The following is an 11,881-nucleotide window of genomic DNA, read 5'->3' as shown; positions in this document are numbered from 1 at the left end:
AAGTGTTACAGCCTTGGCTACCAAACTGGTCAGAATGCCTTCACCGGCTCCAGGAAAGTTATGTCAGGTACCATAGACCTGATGTGAAGGTGTACAAAGTGAACTAGAGAAGTGCTTAGTATCCAGAAACCAGAGATGACACCTCAGAATACTAAGTTTAAGTTAACCCAGGCACCTTCCCCTCTCCAGTACAAGTTGGACTTAGAGTACAAGGTGCAGGAAAAACACACAGAAACCTGGCAAGGCAGTTTAACCTGCAAACCTTCTTGTGCCAAACCCTTATGCCAAAACAGGTCTTACCACACAATTCCTCGGGTTTTTTTTTTTTTCTTCTTTTTTTTTAAGAGGAGATAAAAACCTCCAAATCATGTGTATCTAATATTGATTTTTCATATTTCATTCATACTTTTTACATACATAAGAACATAATTAATCTCGCTTTAGAAAACTTCCTAAAGCAGGATATTCTTTCTACCACTTTTCCAAGTTCCCATGCATTCTCAAAGTCAAAGAAAAAAAATATATATTCATATATAGCTAAGGAAATAAAACTCGATTTCACTATATGTACTTACAGTGCTGTAAAGAAAAAATAATTTAGAAACCATTTCAAGTCTGAAATGTTTATGGCGTTCAGACTAACACAAAGGCTAAGCCTCTAAGGTCCAGGACCTGTTTTGATTCAATCTGTGTGCAGACAGGAGCTATAGCAGCACAGCTTTTTCAGACAGATATTTCGCTCATTCCTCCTTTCTTCCAATATTCTATGGCTTGCTGCTGAAGCCCTCCCTGAACCCCTACTGAAGTAGCATACAGTGGTAGTTCAGAAGTAAAGGTCCACGGGTATTATAAAGATTACCTCTCCAGTCAGTTTCTCAGTAAGAACAAACCACTGAAGGACACAGTGCAGAGGTGCTTAACCAAGCAGAGTTAGTCAGAAGTTCAATGGAGTACTTTTAGGTTGTGTCTTCTGTAGGTGCCCGTCGCTGTCGAGCAGATTTTGCTCTGTGAGGCGAGGGTGGAGTTTCCTGTTCAGCTTCAGTCTCTGAAGTCTCGTTGTCTCCCTGTTGGGACCCCGTATCACCTATCAATTCTCTCAGGAATTTGAATTTAGACAAAAACAATTGCCAGACCACGTACCAGCCTGCAGGAGAAAGAAAAAGAAAGGTACTGCTAGTTACTTCACACAAATGTTTAGTCAACTCTCAGGCAAAGCGCACAGGATGAGAGATCAGCTTCCACTCTCTGACTACCTCTCCACAACACTGCACCACTCCTTCCTACAGTCCCATAAATACCAATTCAACCTGAGGAAGTTTGTCCTCATCCAGAAGCCAACATTAAAGCTCTAGGCAAGGACCTACACAGAGTGAGTTGTACCAGAACACGCTGAGAGAGTTGGCGTTGCTCAGCGTGGAGAAGAGAAAGTTCCAGTGAGACTTTATTGTGGCCTTTTGGTACTTTAACAGAGCCTAGAAGAAAGATAGGGACAGACTTTTATCAGGGCCTGTTGTGACAGGATACATGATGATGGTTTTAAATCAAAAGAGGGAGATTTAGACTAGATCTAATGAGGGAATTTTTTTACACTAAGGGTAGTGAAACGCTGGCACAGATTGCTGAGAGAGTTGATAGATGCCCCATCCCAGGAAACATTCCAGATGAGGCTGGGAGAGGCTCTGAGCAACTGAATCAGGTTGAAGATGTTTCTGCTCACTGCAGGGAGACTGAACTAGATGACCTTTAAAAGTCCCTTCCAATCAAAACCATTTTATGATTCTACTGCCACAGAAAGCAGAAGATGGGTGACCACCATGGCACAGATAAAAGTCTTAACTGTGGGGAGAAAAGGAATTTCTGTGGCTACACTTCAAACAAGAACTTGGGATTCATTATACAGACGCTGTAAAAAGGCAGCACTAGAGTTTCCACTCTCAAACACATCATTCTGCAAATTACATTTTAAAAGCTACAAAGCATGCTTGTGGAGACCTTGAAACTAAGACCATGTTTTGTAATAAATGCTGCTTTGAAATGCACAAGGTCTTCCTTATGTTCACTAAAAGGCCACATCCCCTAAATTCAAGGTGCTCCCTCACCATGTCCAAATCTCACTGAAGTAAAATGAACGTTCTCTAGTAAACTTACATTCTGCTCCACTGCTAAAATGCTCTGGGTTCTAAAACTATGCAAATAAATAGCTGACATGGTCATGTTTCGAGAATCTCACTTGAAAAATAATTCAGATCCTGCTGCTCTTCCTTTGCGTTTCTGTAACAGATAACTAAGGAATTTTTAAAAAGCAGATAAATTTATATATAAACTTAAACCAAAAACTTCCTTTTAGAAGGTCTCCCTTATCTAAGCATTTAGGTCAATAGAGACTGGAGTAAATGTTACACAGCTGTGTACTAGTGATACCTCTTTCCCTTTAACTAACCGATCAAGTTTTATCATCCACAGAACTGGAATGTAACTATTCTGTGAAATAGTTAAGTAGCATAAAATTTAAACAACTGTTGGAAAACATACGCTGCATAAGTATCATTTGCAACACTAAAGCCCATCTGTCTTGCCTAGCGCTGTGAATCAATACTCCCATTTCCTGTTCAGAAGGTCTTGCAAGACACTCAAGCCTATGCTGCTGACCTATGCAAAGATCAAGAGCCCTATTTTAAGGGAAACTCATCCTCTCGATTACATAGCTGTCAGCAGAAACAGACTTCTGAGTGTGGACAACCAGGGCGTATTAGGGAAGGGAAAGAAAGACCAGTAACTGGCACTTGTGCAACTACAGCACCACTGTTTTTCTTCCTCTTCTGTAATCAGTCATAGCAATCGGATCAGGCCATTGCTTAGGACAAAACAAGATTCCACCCTTCCCTCCTGGAATACTTTCCACATCCGTCAGACCTTTGATTTCTGTAACTTCTCTGCTGCTGAGGAGAGCTGGTTGCTGACAACTTTTTACAATCTAAATTAACTCCTGAAGCCTACACCAAGTATTCTTTTCCATCGGCACCTAAACGTTTAAATGATTTGCAATAAAACTGAATCTGACGTCCCACAAATGCATTAATTCCCCTAGCCCTAGAAAAAAATAAAACTCAAAAGGCACATCTCTGGGTTTGGTGTTTTTTTTTTTTTTATTTCAGATGGAATAAAAACTACAGTAACAGCTTTTCAAAATTTATTTCCATTGAGGGGTATTTTACTTCTCTGGAGTCTTCAATGATTTCTGCATTCTGAAGACCATAAACCAATCCATTCTTCCTTGGGTCTAAAAGTCACTAGAAGTCATCAAATTTCCACAAGCCACACTCATTTCTAGTCCACACAGGAAAGAAAAGGCATAAAATATTCCAAGTGAATACAGGACAGAAAGTGAAGCCTACACAGAATACTACAAGCCATTTTAAAATGGCTTCAACTGCCCAGCTTGCTGACAGAGAGAAAATTTGAGGTACTGGACTCAAATATGCATTAAAAGCACATGGTGCATTCTACTGCATCCACTTCAGCATGTGTGTGAGGGGGGAAAAAAAAAAAAAAAAAAAAACCAAAAAACTCTCAGCCATGTATTTTCTGTTGGAGTTGTTTAAAATCCTATCTAAACCACCTGCAAAGTGAATTCTTCTTCCAGAGAAGACCATGGGGAAGGGGTAAAGAAAAGCCAAAAATATTCAGGGCCTTCCCAAAAGAGTTACAGGACACTTTACCGAAGCATAACTTGTAATGTATTTGGTATAAACACTAAATTAAGGGAGGCATTTTAACTCAGGTTAAAGTAAGTGGATCACATAGTTCCTCTATCACTGAAAACAGGCCACTTAACACAGAATTACTGGGAGAGGGAAGAAATACCAAAGAACATTCACAGCTTATTCTGTACCACTCTCAAGAAAAGCAGCATTTTTTTTTTGAGTTAGAGCACCATGGTCTGAGTATCCCAAATACAAATACCACAGACTTCAGAGCAATCCAGCACAAGATTACAAACAAGACTGAGGAAATAATCAACCAACAAGACTGGTTATAGTTGATAAACAAGCAGATCTGTGTTAATGACCAGGTGAAACAAACCACAATGCAGTGCACTGAAAAGAAAATTACAACAAGCTTAGTCAATAATAATAGTGGAGAGGCAAGCAAGCTTGAAAAGTAGAGTTACAAAACCACCCAACATCTCCCAGCCTGTACCAGAGATATTTAGGTTTAAGGTAATCAAAGCAGAAAGACTTTGACTCTTTCACTTGCCGTAGTTACAGTGCTAGCTTGGATGGGAAGTTAAAAAAACAACCCCACCCCCAAACACACACACTTGTCTGAATCGAGATTGCTTCTTCAGCTGAGACTCCCCATTGCCTCACTGTTATTAAACACTTCAGTAAGAATTTCCTTGGAAATAATCAGACTGCTAAAGGAGGAGTTCCAGCAACAGTAGCAACTAAACACACCATTAAACAAAATCACACACAAAGCCTGGGGGGCAGATTTGACAGTACTAAATTACTTCTGAATGAGAAGAAAAGGCATTTTCTATGCCTTCCTAAGCCTCTTAAGACTGCAAAATGGTGACACCCGACATAGTGCCCTGCTAAAGAGCTGAGTTACATAATGGTGTGGGTTTAACATGAAAACAAATTGTAAAGCATATACATGAAAAAAAATTTAAAACGTTGAAAAGTTACAATACTCAAAAAAAAAAAAAAAAAAAAAAGGAAAATGGGGATTTCTGTGCATTCTTTGGGCAACTTAGCTTAGCAGCTTTTTTGGTGTAGAGCTATTCCAGGAAAAATAACTGACACCACTGGTATTGCATCGCAAAATGGTCCAGGTGAGTCACTCTCGAAGTCCCTGTTGGCTTAAATTCCACACACAACATACTTTATTTGCATCAGTCTTCCTGTGCTTTATTTTCTTTAGCCACCTCGTTTATCTTTTCAAATCATCCTTAGTTTGATGGAACCTATGAAAGTCAAGCATCACACTCACAGAATGACAGAATGGTGGAGGTCAGAGGGGATGTCTGAAGATCATCGCAATATCCAGGCAGGTTTGGAATCTCTCCAGAGAAGGAGACTCTCCAACTTCTCTGGGCAGCCTGCTCCAGTGCTCTGCCACTCTGTCACAATGGGTAATGGCTTCAAATTGGAAGAATCTGGATTACAATTAGAAATTCTCCACTGTGAGAGTGGTGAGACATTGGAACAGGTTGCCCAGCGTAGCTGTGGAGGCTCCAAGCCTGGAAGTGTTCAAAGCCAGGTTGGATGGCAACTTCAGCAACCTGGTCTAGTAGGAGGTATCCCTACCCATGGCAGGGGGCTTGAACCTAATGATCTTTAAGGTCCCTTCCAATCTAAACCGTTCAATGATTCAGTGATGACTCCAGCACATGAAGACTAATTTACAACTGTTGTAATCATCAAGGTATTCACAATGACACCTCTATACAAATGCTGAAGTGTCCATCACAGAAGATCTTAAGCAGCTATGGATGAAAAACAGCAGCATGAAACTCTAGATGCTAACCTGAGATTTGGGAGAACAGGGCTCTACTCTGAGCAATGTATCAAATGCTCTCCATGACCAGGAACAAGACTCTAATGCTTCATCTTTTTTATGCTGCAAATAATACAGTGCCCTAGCAAAGAGATTTGCTATGGAGATCAGACTGAAGGAAGCATAAAATACTCTGATACTGGAATAGCAGAAGACATCAGATGACAACATGCTTGGTTCTGCACAGCTCCTTAAAGCTGGTACTTTTTAATGCAATGTCCTACCACATGCTGTTCGCTGACTGAGCATAATGAAATTCCTTGTCTTCCCATCTCCCATTTATAACAGTTTCATAGCTCAGCTTCAAATTAAAGGGAATATTCACTCTATTGCTGGTCTAATCAAGCATGATCTTCCTCTTCTATTGAGGTTGGTTAAAAGATTTAGGTAAGCTCAGAAGCATGGATCACATGAGTAGACAGAGAGATGGACTGAGAACTGGTTAAATGACAGAGCTCAGAGAGTTATGATCAGTGGTGCAGCCTAGTTGGAGGCCTGTGGCTAGTGGTGTTCCCCAAGGGTCAGTACCTGGTCCAGCCTTGTTCAATGGCCTGGATGAATGGACAGAGTGTACTCTCAGCAGGTTTGATGATGTCATAAAACTGAGAGCAGTGGCTGACACACCAGAAGGCTGTGCTGCCATTTGGCAAGACCTGGACAGGCTGGAGAGTCGGGCAGAGGTGAACCTCATGAAGTTCAACAAGGGTAAGCATAGAGTCTTGCACCTGGGGAGTAACCCAGTACAGGTTAAGGGTTGACCTGATGGAAAGCAGCTCCATGGACAGAGACTCTGGGAGCATTGGCAGCCAAGTTCACTATGAGACTCTATGGCCAAGAAGGCAAATGGTCTCCTGGGATGAATTAAAAGTGAGAAGAGTGTGGCCAGCAGGTGAAGGTAGATTCTCCTTCCCCTCTACTCTGCCCTAGTGAGGCTACATCTGGAGTACTGTGTCCAGTTCCGAGCTCCCCACTTCAAGAGGGACAGAGAACTACTGGACAAAATCCAGTGGAGGGTACTCACCTAATGGGGAGAGGCAGAGAGACCTGGTGCTGTTTATCACAGAGAATAGAAGACTGAAAGGGGATCTGATCAGTATCTAAAGGGCAGGCTTCAAGAGGATGGGACCAGATGCTGTTCAGTGGTGCCCAGTGATAGGGTAAGGGGCAACAAGCACGAACTAGTACACAAGAAGTTCCACCTAAACATAAGAAAAAGCTTCTTTCCTCAAGTGAGTGATGAAGCACTGGAACAGGCAGCCCAGAGCAGTTGTGGCATCTCCTTCTCTAGAGACTTTCAAAGCTTGCCCAGATGTAATCCTGAGCAACCTGCTCTGGGTGACTCTGCTTTAGCAGGGGGCTAGATAAAATGATCTCCAGAGGTCCCTTCCAACCCCCATCATTCTCTGATTCTGTGATTCATCCATTTAAGATAGTTACAAAACTGTTAAAGCATTAAAGAAATAACTTATTCAGGTAGAGTTTAGGGCTCAAATGTTTTCCTATCTGCAACTGAACTGCAAAGCACACATCTATTTCTGCACTTTGAGCTACATGATTTTTGGTTTAAGGTCACATGTCTCAGCCTACATCTCATTAGCCCCTCCTGACAAATGAGATGTTTCATCTGCTCCACTGAAGGCACTCCTGCAATTCTGCACAGCTCCATGCTTTGTTACACAGAAAAAATAAAAGAGAGGTAAACAGTACTACAGTTTACCTTGGCTGGTAGTTTACCTCATCTTGTAGCCTTTACTATGCATGAGTCCTAAATGCAGAGGCACATGGAATACATAGAAGCAGCCATAGGATCACCAGACAGAATCCAGAGACAGGATCTCAGAAAAGAATGTGAATTAAAAAAAAAAGCCACATCCCAAAAAACACAGAAGCAAGTTACCTCAGTCCCACTTTTAAAAGACCAACTGAAAAACTGCTGTTTACAGTCTCTCAATGGTTTCTGTGTCAGATGTGATCAGTTTACAAATAGAAATGTTGCAAGCTGCTTCCTAACAAATTCAGATTAGCATGGCAAGTAGCATTTGTGAGCACCCAGAAATGTGTAGAAGAATAAGTAAGGTCATTTACCCAAAGTACTTTCATACATATAAATGCCTAATTCAAGCACAAACATTTGCTTTTCACATGGCTGAAGAATCAGTCCAAATCACTCCTAATAGTTTGTGCTTAGAATGTCATCTTTTCACTTCAGAAAAACCATAGAATCCTAGAATGGTTTGGGTTGAAAGGGACCTTAAAGATCATTTAGGTCCAACTCACCTGCCATGGGCAGGGACACCTCTTACTAGACCAGGTTGCTCAAGTCCCCATCCAACTTGGCTTTGAACACTTTCAGGCTTGGAGCCTCCACAGGGCAACCCATTCCAGTGCCTCTCCACTCTCATAGGGAAGAATAAAATTATTTTTTCCCCCTACTAGTTACATGTTGGTATCATGATCACATCATATATGTAATAAGCAGCAGAAATCCATGCAACCCTTGGGTGTTTCCTGGATATTTAAATCTGTTTTTCTCTGCAAGCATTCACACTCAAAACTCAAGTTACAGTTCTTTAGACTCTTGACCCTGTATGTCCTTTTTATAAAGCTGTTTCAATAGCTCTTATCAGAGGGCTGTAAAACATTATCATCAGATCAAGCTTAGTCAAGATTATATCCAGCCACTTTCCTGTAATGTTTGTCCATTAAGGTTTATGTCTTACTGGCTGGCATTTTACTCAGGTTAAGCTCAGTCTCAACAGGCTGTAATGAACAGAAGTTTGTAGGTAGGTAGGTAGATAGATAGATAGATAACTAAATGGTAAACAGCTCACACTTAGTCTTTTCTAGTAGTGGTCCTGATACTGTTTTCCATGAGTGTTTTTCATTAGTATTTTCCATCAATAATCACGGCACAAGAACTAGAAATGTATCGATATTAATTAATAAATGCTGCATGATGGAAAAGAATCATTACCAACAGTAAACCATTATCTGAGTTACTTCTAACAGGGTAACAGCTCAAACACCTTCTCAGAACAGTGAGCAGCTTTCTGTGCTCAGTACTTTTGAAACTTAAGTGACTTTTGGCAGTATTTTATGAGCTCCGATATTGCCGAAAATCAAATACAACAAACGATGCAAAGTATTTATTGAATACAAGTTGAATTCACATTACAGAACTCCAAAGTAGGAAATAGTCATTAAAATTCTTTGAAAAAAAAAAAAGAGCTATTAATTAGTTTTGCTCTCTTTAAGCAAGAAAACACCAGAGAGATTTAAGTTAGCAGGCAAATTTAAAGAGCTCCTTAGCATTTCAGTTCCATTTGTCATACACAGACAAAAGCAGAAAGACCTGGAGAAAGTAATCCTTGTTTTGGATTTTGAACATCACGTTAAAAAGTCATTTTAATCTTTCAGCAAGTCAGCATGACTCTGAAAATACAAAACCCTAGCACGTACATTTCACCTTTTACTATACAGACAACACCTAATGAGCATATAGAAACCTCAATATTTCCATCGAGTTAAAAATGTTTAGTCTGTAACAACAAACAGTACAGGAAAAACAGCACAAAAGCAGGGAAGGCAGACATGGTGCACCCTCATACACCTTGGCAGCCCCAGTTATCTGTATTTCAGAAGTTTCCTTACCCAAGTAATGAAAATGCCTTTTTTTTTTTACTATGGCTTAAAGATGTTGACCTTTGTTCTGGGAGCTTTAAACACCAAAAGTCTCAGCATCCAAATATTCTTTAAGGAGCTTGCAATTTATTTCCTCATTGGGTAAAAAAAAATATTTTTCTTTTAAGCCCATTGGTTGATCATTTAAGTTCTTTAATTTCTCTGCAGTGATGAAATTTCACAACCATTCCCAGCTTACCTTTTTCATTCTACTCAGTTCTATAATCACCACCCTTCCTTCAGTCATTTATTTTCCAGGCAGGACAGACTTAATCTAATCAGATTTTTTTCAGACAAAAATCATTACACAGCTCTCCCCATACTCTCTTTTCTCCTAAGAGACTAGAATTTTTTTTTTTTAAACAACGTAATAAACACTGAATTTTCTTGCTACACTGTAAGACACAGGCACATGGTGGGTTCCTGTGGCAATATAGCAACATTTTCTATTTTATTTTCAACTTCTAATGCTTGATTTGCCTACTTCCTACCAAACACTGAACACCTACTTTGGAGGAATGCTTGCAATTACTTCAGGTAATCCTTCCTCTGGGATACTAACAGCTCGGTTTGAAGCTATTCTGCTTCCCCATGAATATATTTCACACTGTTTATGTGCATTACTCCATATATGCTAATATTGGATTTCACCTCCCATATATCACTGGATAGTAATCCAGTCCCTTGATATTGCAAAATCTTTTCACAATGCTTTGCTGTTTCGACAACAATTAACAAATTTACATATTAAATCTTAGCTGACTCTCTGCTCATTTGGCTTTCAAAAATCCCTTATCAATCCACCTCCCACTTGCTTCTTATCTCATAAGCCACAGGTTATGGTACAGTTTTAGTTTGGTGGTGGTGGTTTGTTGGTTTGGGGTTTTTTTCAGAGCTCTAAGTCCCGCATATTGATCACAACACCCACAAGCTCCTTGCTGTTGACTCCTTCAAAGAAGTCCAACAGATCTGCAAGTCGTGCATCCCATTGGTATAATCCTTTTCTCTGCCCTAAAAAACTCTGCAATTCTTAGATCCACAAAAAAAAAAAAAAACATCCTAAAAGCTGCTCTAAACCTAGTCTAGCAAACAGTTGTCAAAAGCTAAGGAGTACGAGTAGGAAGTTTTCTTCTTCCATTTCAGACTCATGTACCAGCTGCACAGTGACTGCTCAGGAGTCGGTTCACAAAAAAGCTGTCAACTATTAGTCACTGAATTAAGCTCTGGAAGCATTTCAAGGCTCAAAATTATATGCAGACAAAGAAAAGGGGGCGCTGCAAGCCACGCACGCAGCCCCACATCCCGGGGCACCGTGCCCTTTCATTTCCTTCAGTCAATCCGTGCCAAGAGAAACTACCAGACACTGAGAAAGCAGGGCTGTGGGGGGTAAGGGCTGAAGATACACAAGCCCCGCACATCGAAGCCAAGCCAGCATTCACGCACCTGCTCGCCCCCTCTACCCCGCATCCCCACCCAGACGAAGGGAGCGGGCGGGACTCACCGCACAGCATGAAGAGCAGCACGCAGGCCAGGGTGGCCACTATCACCAGCAAGGTCAGACCGATGCTTTGCCACATGGCCTCGGTCGTCTGCCCTCCGCCCGCGGCGGCGGGGCCCCTTCCTCGAAAACGCTTCCTCGCTGCGGCAGCCGCCGGACCGAACCTCACCTGCGGCCGTCTGGGCCGTTACCCCGCTGCGGGCCGCCTCACGGCTGAGGTGAGGAGCCGGCGGCTACGGGGAGGAGGCCGCGCCTTGCATTGTTGCCCTATACCTCCCGGTGAACGGAGGCCCAGCCGGGAGGACAAGGACAAATGAGGGGACTAGAGCTAAGCCGGTAGCAACACCGACTCCGTCTCCTCCCGCCGGTGCGAAGAGTGGCGGCAGAGAGACTTGGGCGGGCCGTGACGCGCGCCTCTGTGACGCGCGCCGCTGTGATGCAAAGGCTCCCGCTGTACACTGGGAACTGTCGTTCCCCTCTCGCCCCAGCGGGCGGGAGCCTGTCTCTGCGGGGACGACAAGTCCCAGCATGCAACGCGCTACCCCCTCACGGCGGGAAACGGCGCCCCGGGCAGCCTTTACCCTTCGCGCCCCGCCCCGGGGTCCGGTAGTGTGAGATTCATCGGGGCCAGGTGCTGCGTCCTGCACCTGGGTCAAAACAACCCCAGGCCTGGGGCTGAGTGGCTGGAAAGCTGCCCCGTAAAGAAAGACCTGGGGGTGCTGGTCAACAGCCAGCTGAAAATGAGCCGGCGGTGTGCTCAGGTGGCCAGGGAGGCCAATAATAAACATCCTGGCCGGCATCACAAATGGTGTGGCCAGCAGAACCACAGAATTCACCAGGTTGGAAAAGACCTTCAAGATCATCTAGTCCAACCTATCACCCAACACCATCCAATCAACTAAACCATGGCACTAAGTGCCTCATCAAGTCTTGTTGTAAACACTTCGAGGGACAGTGACTCCACTACCTCCCTGGTCAGCCCATTCTAATGGCAAATCACTGTCTGTGAAGAATTTCTTCCTAACATCCAGCCTAAACCTCCCCTGCTGCAGCCTGACACTGTGTCCTCTCATTCTGTCACTGGTTGCCTGGGAGAAGAGACCAACCCCCACCTGGCTACAACCACCCTTCAGGTAGGTG

The 11,881-nt window shown here is 42.7% G+C and overlaps 1 protein-coding gene across 1 annotated transcript; it reads right to left on the bottom strand.

The window, feature by feature from the left end:
* Positions 1-956: 956 nt before the first annotated feature.
* SMIM13 (small integral membrane protein 13) lies at positions 957-10,820 on the bottom strand. The gene is made up of 2 exons (XM_054381932.1): positions 10,745-10,820; positions 957-1,144 (listed from the first exon to the last, which is right to left on the bottom strand). Exons 1-2 carry the CDS (start codon positions 10,818-10,820, stop codon positions 957-959), a joined length of 264 nt encoding a protein of 87 aa, XP_054237907.1.
* Between the last annotated feature and the right edge of the window lie 1,061 nt (positions 10,821-11,881).

This window comes from Indicator indicator, chromosome 6 (genome assembly GCF_027791375.1).
Source record: "Indicator indicator isolate 239-I01 chromosome 6, UM_Iind_1.1, whole genome shotgun sequence".
Classification (NCBI taxonomy): Eukaryota; Metazoa; Chordata; class Aves; order Piciformes; family Indicatoridae; genus Indicator; species Indicator indicator.
The sequence above is the reverse complement of the archived record's forward strand: the minus strand, read 5'-3'. Positions and strand labels throughout refer to the sequence as shown.